Below are 16229 nucleotides of genomic sequence, written 5' to 3' on the forward strand. Positions count from 1 at the left end.
TATGTAGCTAGTTTTATTATATTAATCTAACTACTTATCACAGGTATAATTAACGAAATGCATCAATAATAACATACAGATTAATTATTATTATATAAGAAATATTTATTTTAGGAAGCAACGAAAAATAAACTAGAATAGAGAAAATACTTCAATGATGATATCTAATGCAAGATTTTTTGGGCTCATAAAAAATCTTATCATTTTACACCATTATGGTTTAATATTCCACAGACATTTACTCTTATATTGAAACATTTCACAGTGTTATTTGCAGTTAATTTATACATAATCAGAATAAATAGCTTAGTATAATTTACAAAATCAATATTTAAAAAAAAAATAACTAAAAATATCGAACATCGTTGTTTTATAAAAGACTAAAGATGCACTGCTAACGTTTCCGTATTTATGCTATTTTTAAATTTTTTATTGTTTTATTGTTATTTACATAAATGAAATTGTAATTCACTGTAAATATTATGATATGTAAAATCTACCGTTGCAAAAACACGACAACTGTATGATCGGAATTTTTGTACCAATACAGATATTGGTTTCTTCTGAATAAAATCACTGTAAGTCTATGAAAGCGGCCGAAATGTTAGGTTAGAATAAATCAATACTAATTGTATTGCATAGATACCTACATAATCCGTCCGCTATTTTATCATGTGAATTAGGCGTATTTATATTTGGGCCGCTTTCTTATGGTTGGCAGTAATTGGAAGATAAATTACCTCCAGTTGTATATTGATATTAATTTATCATAAAATTTAATGTCATAAACACTCTTATATTATATAGATATAATTTCACGTGTATCTGTCGGGGTATTGTTAGTTCACACCGATAATTGCGCATCGAAGAGTTACACTTCCGTGCGCTGGAGACCGTTTTTGATCGGCGTGGTTTTGAGGGTGTCCGGGGCCGCGTTGGAACGGGAGGTTACGGTGAGGGCCGTGGAGGGGTCCGAACGGGAGACCAGCGCCGCGCCCTCCGTAACGTGGGGCGGGCCTCTGCCTCCCGCCGCCCTGTTCTTGCGAGGGAACACGCTGTTTTCCATGTGCAGCGTGGCGTTGACGTCCTTCCCGGCCGCGCACGTGCATGCCTTCAGGAAACTTTTCTTGAAGTTATCGGATAAGAACGCATACAGTATCGGATTCATCGCAGAATTAGAGTAACTGAAGCAGCCGGCGATCAGTACCACGGTGATGGTGATGCGAGATGCGCACTCGTTTGGCGGAGAGTAAATGAGGGCCACTTGGAAGATCCAATATGGTAACCAGCACATGACGTAAACAGTGATAACCGTCAAAACCAACTTGGTCACTTTCCTATGCGATCGTTTCTTTTCCTTGGATTTATGCTTGGGTCCCACAGTTTTCAATTTTCTAATGACTAAACAGTAGAACACGAAGATGAGAAGAAGCGGAATTGCAAATCCCAGCACGAATGAGTATAGAGTGAACGTCGTTTGTCCTTGCATGGTGCCGTTCTCTGGCCATAATAGATTGCAACTGAGTTTACCATCTTGTTCGATCAATGTAGTATACATGAATATGGGAAGCATGAAGAGCACGCTCGCGGTCCACGCCATTGCTGATACCACGCGGGAAATAAACGGAGTCCTCATTTTGGGCGAAGAGATCGGATGGCAGACAGCGATGTATCGATCCGCGCTCATGATGAAGAGAAATATGCTGCTCGTGAATTGGTTTATCCCCGTCGAAATCATGTACGCCTGGCACATAATCTGTCCAAAGGGCCAGAATTGTAAAGACATCGTGATTATAAGGAAAGGTATACCTATCAAGAAGCACTCATCGGCAATTGCCAAATTGACTATGTACATGTTCGTGACGGTTTGCATTTTTGAATATCGGAGGACGACATAAATGACGAGAGTGTTTCCCAGGAGGCCTACTATGCAGACGATAGCGTACAGGACTTGGGTTACCAGGTAGACCACTGGTAAATTTACGTTGGGACAGTTTGGATGGGAGTCGTTTCCGGAACCGTTGAGATAGTATATACTCGTATCGGTCGAGTTGTAGTAGTCATCCATTTTGAAGGCTTTTCTTGTAATTGGTCTCAGTTGCCTTCAACGTCGATGGATGTTTTCAGCTATGCGGCATCTGAAAAGAAAATAAAAAGCAAAATTTATAATAAACTTCATTAAAAGTACGCTACATAATATAACGATTGTAAAAGGAAAAGGGGCGTAACCCTCAGTTTTTTTTCAAAATAGGTTTTATTGTATAATAACGTTGTACACGACTAAATTTAATATACGTTGTGTCCAAATGACGTATTATCTAAATTTAGCTAGGAAAGGAAATGACGTGGGAAAAACGACTTAACCATAATTTTGTTGTCTTTGTTATTTAACTCAATAATTCGCACTATAAGTGCTTTAGTGTATTATCTCCAAAAGTATAGTTTTGAGATATCAACGTTTGAAGTTACAAAATCATTTTGTAACTGATGCATTGCCGTAGCACCAAAAATATACATCACATTACTGCATTACCATAGTATATCTTAATAATATTATAAAGCAGTCAACTTCTTAAAATATTTTCAAAATACTTTAGTGAAGTAACTCAATTACAACGCATTTCACATTTTGTTTGAGTTACATACTACGTTAAAGCAATAAATAAAGCAAAAAAATCTGAATAAAACTGCACTGTTAACTACAAAATGATTGGCTTAATACACTAAAGTACTCATAGTGCGAATTAATATCAGATTAGGGATATAAAAACCAAATTATCAATTTAAGGTTATGTTTATTTTGTATTTTAACTTTGACCGAAAACCATAACAAAAAGTTTTCGTGCCTCCTGTAAAATTTGATTTGTGTGGATTACGCCTTTTTTCCTTTCCAAAGTCGATACGTAAGTAGATGGAAGAGTAATGATCATTAACTTAATTCTTAATTATTCGTAAATGTATGCCCATTCAACCATTCCTGAGCAAGTATATTGTTAGTCATACATTCAAGGCATGTATTCAATAATTCCCAATTAACTATTTTAAATTGTATTAGAATATAAGATGCAAGTATCGTTTGAGCATTATTATGAGATAAAGGATGAAAAATTAAATACAATTTTTGACAGTAGGTATATTTCGGTATCAGATGTAAGGAATTTAGGGACTGTCATTATATTTGTCCGTTCAATGCGTTCAATTATCGAGCGCACTTAAAATAATTTTCCATTTCGACTGCTGGTTAGTACCCATTATTGGCGAAGGGTGGAGTTAGGCTATTAAGACTCGACATAAATAGTGCACAATAAACTTTGTCAGTCATACGTATTTGTTTTCATTGAACTAACACTACAATAAATATATAGTATTTGTTTGACTTTAAAATTCAATTAAACACTGCCATAGTCGATAATAGACAAAAAATATTCTTTTGCCTATAAATATCTAAAATTATGTTATTAAACCATAAATAATTTTAGTTATTTTATAGCTGATATAAGAATATTTTTTAACGATTATACTTTGGCTTAGGCAGGGCTTAATGAATAAAAAAAAACTAACCAACACCACCTGTAATATGTATTATTAATTAAATGAAAACAAATAAGTGTGACTGAAAAAGTGTGTACTATTTTTTTTTACCTCCACCCCTCGCTACTGGTACCAATAGCTATAAATAATAATATACGAAACAAATTTTAACATTATTACAATATAATCTATTTTAGTATTACTTCGAAAATATCAATCTAGAGAATGATAACAATAATTTACTTGTATAACGTAGAAAATATCTTTGCAATGCTGGTTTTAATGATAATATTTTGATCATGACAAAAACAAAAGGTTGCCTCTCGAAAGATTTATGGATATTGTAGGTACAGTGTTATTGTTGTGCAATACTCAACATTTCGTAAAGAGACAGAGAGAGAGATATAAATCTCACGATTTTCAGTTGAGGTGCAGATTTGAATTGAATGAATCTTATTTAAGACAATTTGCTTACGTAATAATAAATTATTCAGAGCTTTATAGAACACGCCAAGCAGTATTAGAATATATAGTACAGTAGAATTACTACATCCTATACCTTTAGTAAACATTACAAATGCAACTCACGTAGTTACTAATATAAAAGTTTTTTTTTTATATTTGGGCCAGGAGAACAAACACACATACATACGTAAAATAAAATATAAGATTACGACTATCATTATTCCTACTCTACTTTATTATTATGTATGTAGTGAGGGTAGGGGTAGGCGGATCAGGCACTGCTTAGGTGCGACACGAAAATTAAAGATTTTAAAAAGTAGAATTAATAATTAAATAAGTATGTGTACGTAGGTACTTAAAAGAGATATTAAATTTATTGTCTCTAAAACAAGGTAAGCATGCTTTTTCGTTGATATTCACCATTATAAAGGATTAAAAAAGATCGTTTAAAACACAATCACTGCTGAAGATTTAATTACATTTTAATTACCACATTTAAAGACCACGTTAATTATATCGAATGGCCAACTGCTCCAAACCGCGCCAGTTGCGGTTTTAGCATTAAATGAGTTAAAAAAATGACCGGGAATTATGAGTAGCTCTTTCAAACAACGATATGGATATGCGAAATGCTGTATTTTTATAAATATCTTATTGAACGAATCGATTGACTGAAATTCATTATTATTGATAATTAGAAGTATTATTCACCATATAATTAATAATTAAAGAATACGGCTTTAAGAATGCAATTTTCATACGTTTTGTGGTATAATATATCTATAATGCGCAAAATATTAAAATTTGATTCAGATAAAATTATAGGTAGCTGCGTAAGTATTCTTCAGCGCCCCTTAAAAGTTTTATAAATTAAATATTGTATGTATCGTGACGCGAAAAGTTTGGGGAACATACCTACTTTATCAACCTATCCTAACTAAAATTGTCAACTAAGACATTTAAAATGATGATGATTTAACGTTAATTAATAAAGTTGGTATTTGCATGATTTATATTGAAGGTATATTACAATAGACGTGAAATTGAAAAAAAGAAATTTTCCTACATATTAATTATTAACTACATTTTCTTTTAAAGATTTCTTTTATTTCAACACACAGAAAGCTTTGTTTGTTCGCCAAATGGTAATATTAGGAAAACTCTGTCGAGATTGTAGGCTTTCAGACAGTGTGCTTGCAATATTAAAATAAAGAGGTAATGTTACCATTTACGAACAAAACAAAATATTCTTTTATATCCAACATAACACAACAATATGGGCTTAATAAAAAATAAATAACATTAATTTAGTGGTTAAAGCCGTAAAGAGCATTAATAATTTCTATGAAATATGCTTTTTCCTATAATTTTTCAGCTGGTTCACAGTTTTTTAAAGACATTTTGTGAACCTTGATGATTAATAAAACAGAATAAAATAAAATCAAACAGAGTTTAATAATAAGGATAGAAACAATGTATTGCAATTTCAGTTGAGTATTAATAAGGCATTTATATTAAAATATTGTCTTTGTGTGTCCTTCATATTAAACTTGTAGATCATAACGTCTGTTTATATTCTTCAAATTTCAAGCTTAGATCCAGCTATGTTCTTATCTTTTGGGACGACAGTGGATCTTTTGTGCAACACAATATTTCTTAAAATTTAAATACAAATTTCAAATTCAAGACATTCACATTATAAGACGCAGTATAAGAAATCAATTTAAAAAGAGGATAAAGAGTGAATACAAACATTATAAAGAATGTACGCGGAAGTATGCCGAATGAGTAGTCCGTATTTAAAGAATTTATAAAATGACGTCCACCAATACTCATCCTCATATATTTGGAATATATCAATATTGGAAACGATTTGGTTGAACAGAATTATTGGGCTCCCAATTGGCATCATCAACGGCAGTTATGTATGCACATTGGGCGAACGAACAACTGGTGCTCTCGATTTATTTTGGCCAAATATAGATATCTTTTAGAATTTAGACTATATTATCTAAGCATAAAAAAGAGAATGTTGATATGTTGATAAACCTTAAATAAATAAGTCTCAAAATTTTCTTTTGTACTCGATCCATCATAAGTAGGGATTGAAATGGAAATACCTCCACCGGTATTTCGGTATTAATATAAATGTAAAATAATATATATTATGTAAAATATTATATATTATGTAAAAATCTCCTTAAAATATGGTGACCAAGGACGATGAAGGGCCACGGAAGTAAGCGAGACATCGCATAACCTGACAAAAAACACAGTCCTGTTAATACTTTGGACGCTGAAGACGCACATGCGCGTAATGACCAGGCGGCCGATCGATGTAATTAACGTGCATTTTAAAGGTGTTATCTCATTATATAGTCAGCAGCGAATGAGTCAAGCTTTTAATGTTAATTAATACATTTTGATTCCACTGTCAATACCGAATATATAGGTATTATCTGATTTTTAAAACCCGTATTTCGGTATCGAAAAATACTGAGATACCGGTTTTGAAATACCGGTATTGCAATCCCTAATGATAAGCTCGTACTTAATTTCTGTGAATTTCCTTTTCTCCTATGAGTTCCGGAGTTTTCTTATTTTTTTCTCCATCTAATAGGAATTAGTGAGTGCTACCTGCGATACAGCCATTTTGTCAAATAAACTAATAATATATTTTAGAAGTATTGGTATAAATGAATTTGAAACAGGGAATTTAATAACATGAAAAAATGACTCACTTTTCTATAAAAAACGCATAAAAAACGAACAATTATCGCGTGATTGAAAAGTTCAAAGAAAGTGACGACGGCGACCTTCGCAAGTTTTATTATACTATTAAATTAAAACTTAAAAGGCTTGTTTGAGAGTATAAAGAGGTGGTAGGTAGGTGTACTTATAACGGGGATTCCTGAGACTGGCTTTAAAATTCAAAGTAGGCTGCAAAGGGGCGCGAACTATGCGGGCGTTGATTGAGCGAGAGGACAGCACGTCGTTCGTTCATATAGCCTTGAAACACATTCGCACACAGTTTTCACAAATTTACGAAACCCACTATAATTTTTTTCACTATTTTGAATTCATCCACGGACTTATCGTAGCATGTTTTAATATGTTATGACAAAGATAATTAACGTAGTATTAACGCATTTAAGTAAGCAGACAAAAGGAGTTGGCTATAATCTAATCTTAATTGAACGTAATTATTCTGAAAGCAACCAGTCTATATAGAGCACAAAAATAAAAAATCGGTACTTTTGTGTTAGATGTGATTATTTAAAACCGCACACCCCCACTACCAATATTATTTCGAGATATAGATACGGTAACCATATTTCTTAGGTGAAAATAAAAGACATATTGATTTTTTTTGTTATTCTACTCTAATTTTTAGCTCCCATTTTTTATTCAGTGCAATAAGCTTTCTACAAAAAAATCAGTCTAAAATGCAGGTCACTCTTTCAATAACAAAAATTTCGTCAAAAAAAGATTTTCCATTTATTTTTCTCCTTCTTTATTTCCACAAAATAATTTTCCCCAGATATGCCCTTCACTATATTTTCTCGGGTTGGAAAAAATCGTAGTTATATTTAAACTGCATAATAGTTTCAGAATAAAAATATATCTCCATGACACCTTGCTAAATTAAAGGACTGTCATTTAAAATTAAAATACGGATGGTCACCTTAGATACAGACCAGGATCAGTGTAATCGTTATCTGATATTAGACTCTTTATCGAAAATATGTTTTTTTATCAATATTGTCAGTCGGGCGCAATCTACTGGTAGACGCAAGCATCCTCGTATAGCTCCGATAATATAATTTTTTTTATCGTCACGTCGTATATTCGCTGAACTAAATCAATTCGTCGATCGAGAAGATTGGCTGTCATGTAACCGTGAGGTACTGCCGTGTAACTACATTTATTTAGAGGTTATTTATACCATTACCGAGCAAAATTAGAGCCTATGACCATATTATCATTGGTTTAGTGACGTTTATTACATTCTTTATTTTATAGGTAATTACGTAGGTACAATCGATAAGAATAACAATAATTTGTGATCCATTTGAAAATCCAATAGATATGTTGAGTTGAATACTTTTCTCTATTATACTACGATAAGTAGAGTAGCCAGCCAGTTCATAACTTTGCACTACGGCTCTAAGATGAAATTTTTATTTTGTTTATTTATTACTACTGTAGCGGCGTGACTTCGAAAAGAGACCCACAGATGGCGCTGCCCATTGACTGGACGACGCAAGCGTTATGTAGACGAAATAGGATTTAACCCTATGTTAACTCCGTTATTTTTACTCACAATCTTACAGCCAGTCAGCTTAGTCTGATTAGCTCTGACCCTTTTGATCATACATGTCCTCTAATTTGAAACTAAATACCTTAAACTATCGAAATTCGTTTCTAGTGATAACTGTGGTTATCTAGTTGTCAAAAATGTGATACCTATCTGAACTGAAGTAATTCTTTGGCAAGTTCATCTGATTATTTGGTCGAGCGAGTCATCTTATCTTGTTAACCTTTTTTTGTGTACCGTTTGAAGTATTCTCTGTTATTGTTGATTAATCTCTGTGAACTCTGAATGAATACTAAAAAAAGTGGTTATATTTTATAAATAAACCATCCTGTCCTATACCACATATATTAATTTAATACAAGTGAATATCATTTGATCTAATTTTATGCGAGATAATCAGCCAAAGAGGCGTGTCAGTGTAGTAAAATCTGCAAAGTATACTCTTATATATATATATATATATATATATACATATATATATATATATATATATATATATTTATATCCGACCACATTTAGCGGCTCATGTGTGAATAGACGACCTTCGTCGATCACTATTTCACATGTCATATATAATGACATGGATGAGGTAGCAACTTGCTGTCTTTTTCGTTATATTTAAAACATGGTCAGCTATCACTTAACTATAAATATTATGTTTATACCCAAAAAAATATCATCTATTTTTAATGTCTCTACATTGATCATTTTGATCAACACACTTGTTCGTTCATGCAACGTTGCCAAATTATCTTGAGAGCTAGCTTTGTTCAACTAATGTTTACAGCTGTTGTATTGTTATGATGAGAGTTTTTAAGACCATTTTATATTTGAATGTAAATTACAAGATAATAATATTAGAAAAATAAATAAAATTAAAATTTGTGTACTAACATTATAAGTATTTGAACATTTACAAAAAAAACCAAGTTGATACAGTTGATATATTTTGGAATGAGTTTGTTGCTTTGAAAAATGAAATTTGACTATCGATAAGAAAAATATCTTTTTAGTCGGTATCTTGATAAAATCATGAATAAAAGTATTTAGAAATGATTTAGACGATAGGTATTGTACCTTAATGAATGATTTACATGAGTGGTGTACGGTGTGGTGTGCCTTAATTATTAAGGTAAGTAGGTACATGCAAAAAAATAATTCGTCCACACCAGGGATATGTACATACTATTGGAGAAGACAGATGAAGGTGTGAACTGTAATAATTCTAATTAGTTTTTCGGCAATTATAAATATGTCTCCAGTGCCAGTGGCACCCATACTACCAAATAATATTTTGTATGAATAAAATTATCTTGTGAAGTGCATGTAAAAACAATACATAGCATTATGACCACTGTACTGCTTGGGCTTATTTTTTTTTCCACTAAACAATGGCTACCTTTTTTTGTTTACTAATAATTGAAAAATTACTCATTTTACGAGATTCTCATTTTATGCCGTGTTTATTCATAAAAACTTTTTAGATTTTAGAACTGTATTAAATTTCATATTTGGCGTTTTTTAAATCATTCTTTTATTATGCCTACTGTTAATCTTTTCGATGCACCCCAACTATTTTATAACTTTTTAATATAAATTCTCCACCTAAAAGCTACATATTAATAAAATAACCATACAATTTGAATTTGTGAAATGATACCATCTTATTATTAATTTTTATTTTATGGTTATGTTTTTCACCCTATGATTATTGGTTTTTCTCTTGTGCAGGACAAATTCAAATGATTTTGAATAATTCATTTTTTTGATTTTTTAGATAAATAAAAATATGTATAACGCGAAATACAAATCTGTACCTTAGCGTCAACTTGACCCAAGATTTTATAATATTTGTATGTATGTGATGCAATTTTATGTGATATAATAAATTATCTAAATTTGATGATAATTCACATTTGGAATTTTATTTTATAATTATCTGTAGTGTGTTTCCTGACTAATATAAATGGCTATTTATCCAATATGTAGAAGGGTCGCATGTTAATATGTTACCATGAAAGGGGGTCGCGATCCAACCAAGCCAACAACTCAATAATTCAAGTGGATTTATTTGAAAATTACAAAAAATACACAGAATACCATTCATTTTACCTCGCCAAACCCTGGGATTCTACGGAATATCATTTAGGGATAATATGGGGAATACTACTGTAGAACATCATACTGCCCTTAACCTCAGTGATAGGTAAAGGGGCACGCCAAACATCCTGGCATGGGGCCCCGGTTCGGGATGTGGGGACCATGGCCAAAGCATAATAAAGCAAAAAAAAAACTGTCTACGATGAGAATTTTCACATTCAATGACTGGTGTAATTTTGTCAAAGAATGCGGAAATTCATTGTATCAATGACGTTTCAGGTTTTTAAATCATTCGCATCTAAATATGATAACCCAACGCACCATTTAATTTATATTACAAAAAAACATTGTGTGGTAAAATAGTTCCCATATACAATATGGCGTGGTTTCACGTTTGAAGAGATGATTTTGAGAGACTCTTTTTATATAAACATCATTTGAAGAAAATGATTTTATGGTAGTTGGTTAACGACGAAATATAGAAAGAATTCCTGTTATTGTTCCAGATATACCTATAATAATTAAGAATCCAAAGAAATCATATTTCTAAATTAAAATATCGTGATTTAGTGACAACGCTAAATACATACCAGAGGAATACCAAGAGTATTTTCGTGGGCTTTCCAGACAGTGAAGATTATGCCTGTTTTGTACTATTCTTTTGTTGATAAATGCAAACCTAAAAAACAACGAAGATCTTAATGTTATCTAGCTTATGTATCTACCTACAGAACCCAAATCATTAAAAAACAAGAGATTATAATATTATTTATCAATAGTTATATTTTTTGTTATTTTAACCAATATGCAATATTTGAAAAAACATGAGAGCCAAAATTTTTTAAAAACCCTAAATACAGTCAAATTTACAGGTACCAAAACAAAACATTTTTCACATCATTTTTCAATAGTGCATGAACTGTAAAATTTTTGTTTTTTTCAAGTGAAAAACAAAATACCTTTTTAGTGATGCGTGTGTGTAAGTAAAGTGATTGGTATTATTTTGATTACATATACGTAATTATTTTCGTCGGAAATAATTTTCGAAATTTCCATGTCGCGCCAAGTTGCATTAAATGCATTAACCAATGGTTATACGGGTTCAAATCTCGTCGAGTTTCGTATTTGTTTTCAAATATGATTTTTTCTAGTGGGTATATATCTGAGGTGTTTTCAAGTTATGTATGTTCAATATATGGAATGTTACATTCTCAAAATCTTGTGAATTATTCATTGAATAAAAGAAATGGTTAATTCAAAGATGTTTATTTATTGAGTGTATTTATGTATTCATATTGGATCAATACAAGCAAGCAAAAAATAAAACATTTGGTAGGTCGTGCCATTTATTTCAACTTTAATAGTATGCTTATAGTTAAGCACATATCTACTAAAATGTAGTCTATACAATTATTACGCACTTTTTGCACAATTTACGCACTTTTGACAGGGCTCTAGCCTAGGGGCCCGGGTTCAGGAAGGGCCCGGCGTGACGAGTCGACCAGATGAGTGAGACAAACACTGACCACAAATTTGCTCTAACAGAAAAAAAAGTAAAAAAATACACCTTAAGGCCGGTTTCAGACGGGACACCGGTGTCGCGCTTGTATATAATAAGGAGACCTTTGTATTCAAATAAAAGGGTCTTTGTATTATGTTTATGAATGCCCCGAGCTAATGAGTCAAAACGTGTATGGTACACTTTTCCGTCGGCCGCTACATTCTCAAGCCACCGATACACATGTTTTTATGACCGCTGCCAGTTTTATCTTCTAATTTATATAGCGAAATTATGCGTTGACTCATTAGCTCTGGGCGTTCATAAATATAATACAAAGGCTCCTTTATTCGAATACAATGGCCTGCTTATTATATACGAGCGCGACACCGGTGTCCCGTCTGAAACGGGGGTAATTTTACCGCGTACACAATAGAACACGGTAATGTAGCGTGTCACACTGCCTTTACCCTTAGTGATAGGTTGGGGGCTTCGCCAAACATCCTAGTCTGGGGGCCCGCTTCAGGACGTGGGTGCCATAGTGGTAGGTAGCTATTGTCTTTATTTTAGGCAAATATTTCATATATTTTTAATTTGCTTTGCTTATATAAGCGTGGTACTTAAGTTTATTGTTGAGGAGGCGTTGTGATGTTACCAGCCGTTGGAAAGTAAAGAAAGTAATTATGTTGTGAATAAAATAACACAACATTGAAGAAGAGTAATGTAAATATTTTTTAAGATGCCTACGCACAATAATATCGACATAAATTTGCATGTACGTAATACGTAAAACTAATGATGTCTTGTTAGTCAAAATCGACCTTTTCATGTAGATAAAAACATCATATTACTGCCTGAAGGTTCTATTTTTTCAACATATTCACCGAAATCCAATATAGAAAAGCACCCATATCAACCGGATTTCCCAATATACGACACAATTAGGTTGGGAGAGAAGCTTTTAAGCACCACAGTTATTTTAACGCTCCGGCACCATTAGGGTGTGACCACTGGTAGAAGGCTTTTCATTTTGTTCTGTTTAGACACACCTTTTTAGCCTTTTATCTCAGCTGAGCTTTTCAACCAAAAGTAAGATTAATTCAGTCTTTATTTCAAATTCTTTTCCTGCCCGCCCTTTGACCCGCCTCATAGTAATTTTTCATACTTGATTATTTGTTCTGCGTATATAGAATTATTATTGACAAGATGCTTATGTATACAAAGCCTTACAAAATATGTCATTCAATAAAAAGCTACATTTAATATAAAACGTATTGTACATAACTACATAGGCATAGATATTCTTGAATGGTATCCAAAAGTATTTTGAGTAAATATAAAATGAATTCAAAACAACTTTAACTCACATAAAGCTTCTAACCTTTGACGAACGTAGCAAATATGTAATGGGTAAATATTTGGAGGAGTATTTTTTTTATTATTACTAAACTTGTAAATGTCAATGAAAATAATCGAGAATTTCGAGAAGGTTTCTCAAATATTATCGGAAAATAAAATGATTAGAATCAAATTGATCGTAATTTATGTATGTTTGTTCCTAAGCTCAAGTTTACACTATGCATACTGCAACCCACATCTGTGAGTTTTAAATTTATTTGTCAGTGATTTTTGATTGAGTTTTAAACATTCATTTTATTGACCATTTTATTACGCGACAAAGTTAAACTGATATTTACACACGGCCTAAGGATAAAAAAATCAAAGAAGTTGGAAAGATTTAATTAAAATTAAAAATTTGGCACATAATAATTTAATATCGCCGGAAAAGTGAGGTGAAACTCCACTGTTCTAAAATCAGGGTATATAATATTATGAACACTGGGTGTACTCAGGCAAAAGAGAATAATGAGTATCAATATTTGCTCGTGTTTTGAGTCTATTTATAAAATGATGAACGAAAGCAAAAATAATAAACAAAGCACATATTATATTATTATTCACTGGGAAAGTTAATATTTCCGCTATCTCTAAGGTATGCTTACATACTGTAGTTTAAACGCTAGATGGTATCGTATTTTTTCCGACTAGTACGCGGTGTAACTGAGAACTCGGTCATTACTGATAGTATTGACCTGTGTGTCTCTGATAACTATCTTAGAAATCGAGAGCATCGGTTGGTCGTTTGCTCAAGGTGCAGAACTAATCTACCATTGACGATGCCAATTGTGAGCCCAATAACTCAAGGAGTTCAACCAAATCGCTTCGGATATTGATATATTCCACATACGTGAGGATGAGTATAGGTGGCCGCAGTTTTATAAATTCTTAAAATATGGCTCATTCGGTGTACTTCCTTGTAAATTTTTGTACCTATTCACTCTTTACACTGTTTTTATAATAATGCATAATATATTTATTTGTGCTTTATACCGGTTTAATACTATTTATTTGTATTTTTTAAATGTCATGTTGTGAACGCCTTAAAATTGTGTAAAAATAAATATATTTGAATTTAAATACCATGGAATATAAGTTACCATCAAGTCACACGACATTTTTTTACTAACTATTTATTAAATTAACTATTTTTTTTATTGACATACTTATTGTATAATATATGTGTGTTTTAAACTGTCGGTGACGTTATCGTCTGTTTCCAGAATAATTACTCAGATAACTATTTATTTATCGGTTTGAAAATTCCATCAATACAATAAATTCATCTTTGTTCATAGTTGATAGATTCCAACCTGATATTATGTTACGTCGAAACCGTTCCGATGTGAAGAGAAAATTTTAAACGGATCGCTATGAACAAACTTAGAGCGGCGTTCGCATTCGTACACCGCAGGAGCACAATTCAATACATTATCCCTTGAGAATGACCTTTGCAACTCGAAGGAAAGACACACGATGGTAACCCAAAAATATATTACAAAAATATGTTTATGATTAGTCATATTTTAAGTTTTGATAAAATTTATGTGTAAAGAATTATTGCATAAATTATTTGTATTTATTTTTAATTTCGATTGTAAAAAGTTTGATATTGTAGGTAGCTTCATGAAATGAATAATAATAATTACAAGATAAAAATAACTTTTTATATACAACGTTTTTAAATTTTCTATTGAATTATTATGCTCAAACTTGTACTTGATATTATGAAGTAAATAATAAACAAAGAAGTATAGAATACTGAAATGTCATTTTGACATTTCGTTTTGATTTCCACAGTAACGCACGTATATATTAATTCAGTTGCTAGGACCACCCCTTTAGAAACCAATAATAGTCTTTTACTTTTTACGGATTTTTCTGAAATAACTTTTCATACAAACCTGAATTAACTGAAAATGAATTCAATTCTGCTTAAAGATGGCTAAACGTATTAAAAGAATGCATTGGCATCGTGTTCTGATATATTCTAAAAGTTTCAAATGTCCAGCTAGTCGGGAAGTTAGTTAAAATCAATTGCAAGATTTGTACCGGACAAACAAGAATACGAGCTAATAAAAACGTTGTAATAATAATAATAAAATAAACTTCTTGCAACTCTACAATGAAATTAATAATAGTAACATTTTCCAATCATTAAAAAAATCTATCCAATAATGTGTTCCGTTATATACTCTATCTATATTGAATGAGCAGATGGAATTTAAGCAATATACATTTCGATTGACCCAATGTGTCTACGTGGTTATCCAATTACGAGTCTGCCAATGACAGTGTTTCTTAAACGTATAGACACAGTCGAATGACTTTGAACAAAAGCATAATAATATACTAAAGTTACATCTGTGTAAATAGTATGGACACTACCTCCAATTAAGATACTTGTATTCAATCGTAAATTAATGCCTCAGTTAGGTACAATATAAACTATATATTATATACATAAAAACAAAATTAATTCTTCCCAAAAGCTATTTTCAATGTTAACAATTATTTTCATTTATTAAATTTAAAATTAAAAAAAAACTCTTGTTCTTATTTCTATTAGTTTTCGCGATAATATTATTCAATTAAAAAAAATATTCTTTTTGCTACAGGAATATAATATTTCATTTCTCAGTTGTAAAAAATTGTTTACGTAGTCACGTTTATATTTAAAAAAATCATTATAAGCAGTTTTACACCTCTCTTAAGTTTTTCATGTGGAAGATATGGATATTTGAAATTTTACTACAAATTTAGGGAAAAGTCAGCTATAAATTAAAAATAAAACTGCTTTATTTTATGAATTCAAAAATACTCTATGATATTTCATTTTTAATATGAATCATTATTTAAAAAAGTATACGCAAAAGGTATGAAGGCTTTTTATCTCAGTGGGTGATGTAATGAAATAAA

At 31.6% G+C, this 16229-nt stretch overlaps 1 protein-coding gene across 3 annotated transcripts in view; it reads right to left on the bottom strand.

Moving 5' to 3' along the window:
* Positions 1-368: 368 nt before the first annotated feature.
* The window catches only part of AstC-R2 (Allatostatin C receptor 2), a 109148-nt gene continuing 93287 nt past the window's right edge, over positions 369-16229 (bottom strand). Inside the window, exons 1-2 of one of the 3 annotated variants that reach the window (XM_085958416.1) lie at positions 7052-7237; positions 369-2138 (exon numbers count right to left, since the gene is read on the bottom strand). In XM_085958416.1, coding sequence (XP_085814542.1) covers positions 872-2068 — 1197 coding nt within the window. In that variant the 5' untranslated portion in view covers positions 2069-2138; positions 7052-7237 and the 3' untranslated portion in view covers positions 369-871. Of the gene's footprint in view, positions 2139-6892; positions 7238-16229 lie in introns of those variants that run through there. The other 2 variants (XM_085958415.1, XM_085958414.1) reach the window with 2 other exon arrangements.

This window comes from Rhyacophila brunnea, unplaced genomic scaffold, assembly GCF_057557595.1.
Source record: "Rhyacophila brunnea isolate RB1 unplaced genomic scaffold, BYU_Rbru_1.0 scaffold_7, whole genome shotgun sequence".
NCBI lineage: Eukaryota > Metazoa > Arthropoda > Insecta > Trichoptera > Rhyacophilidae > Rhyacophila > Rhyacophila brunnea.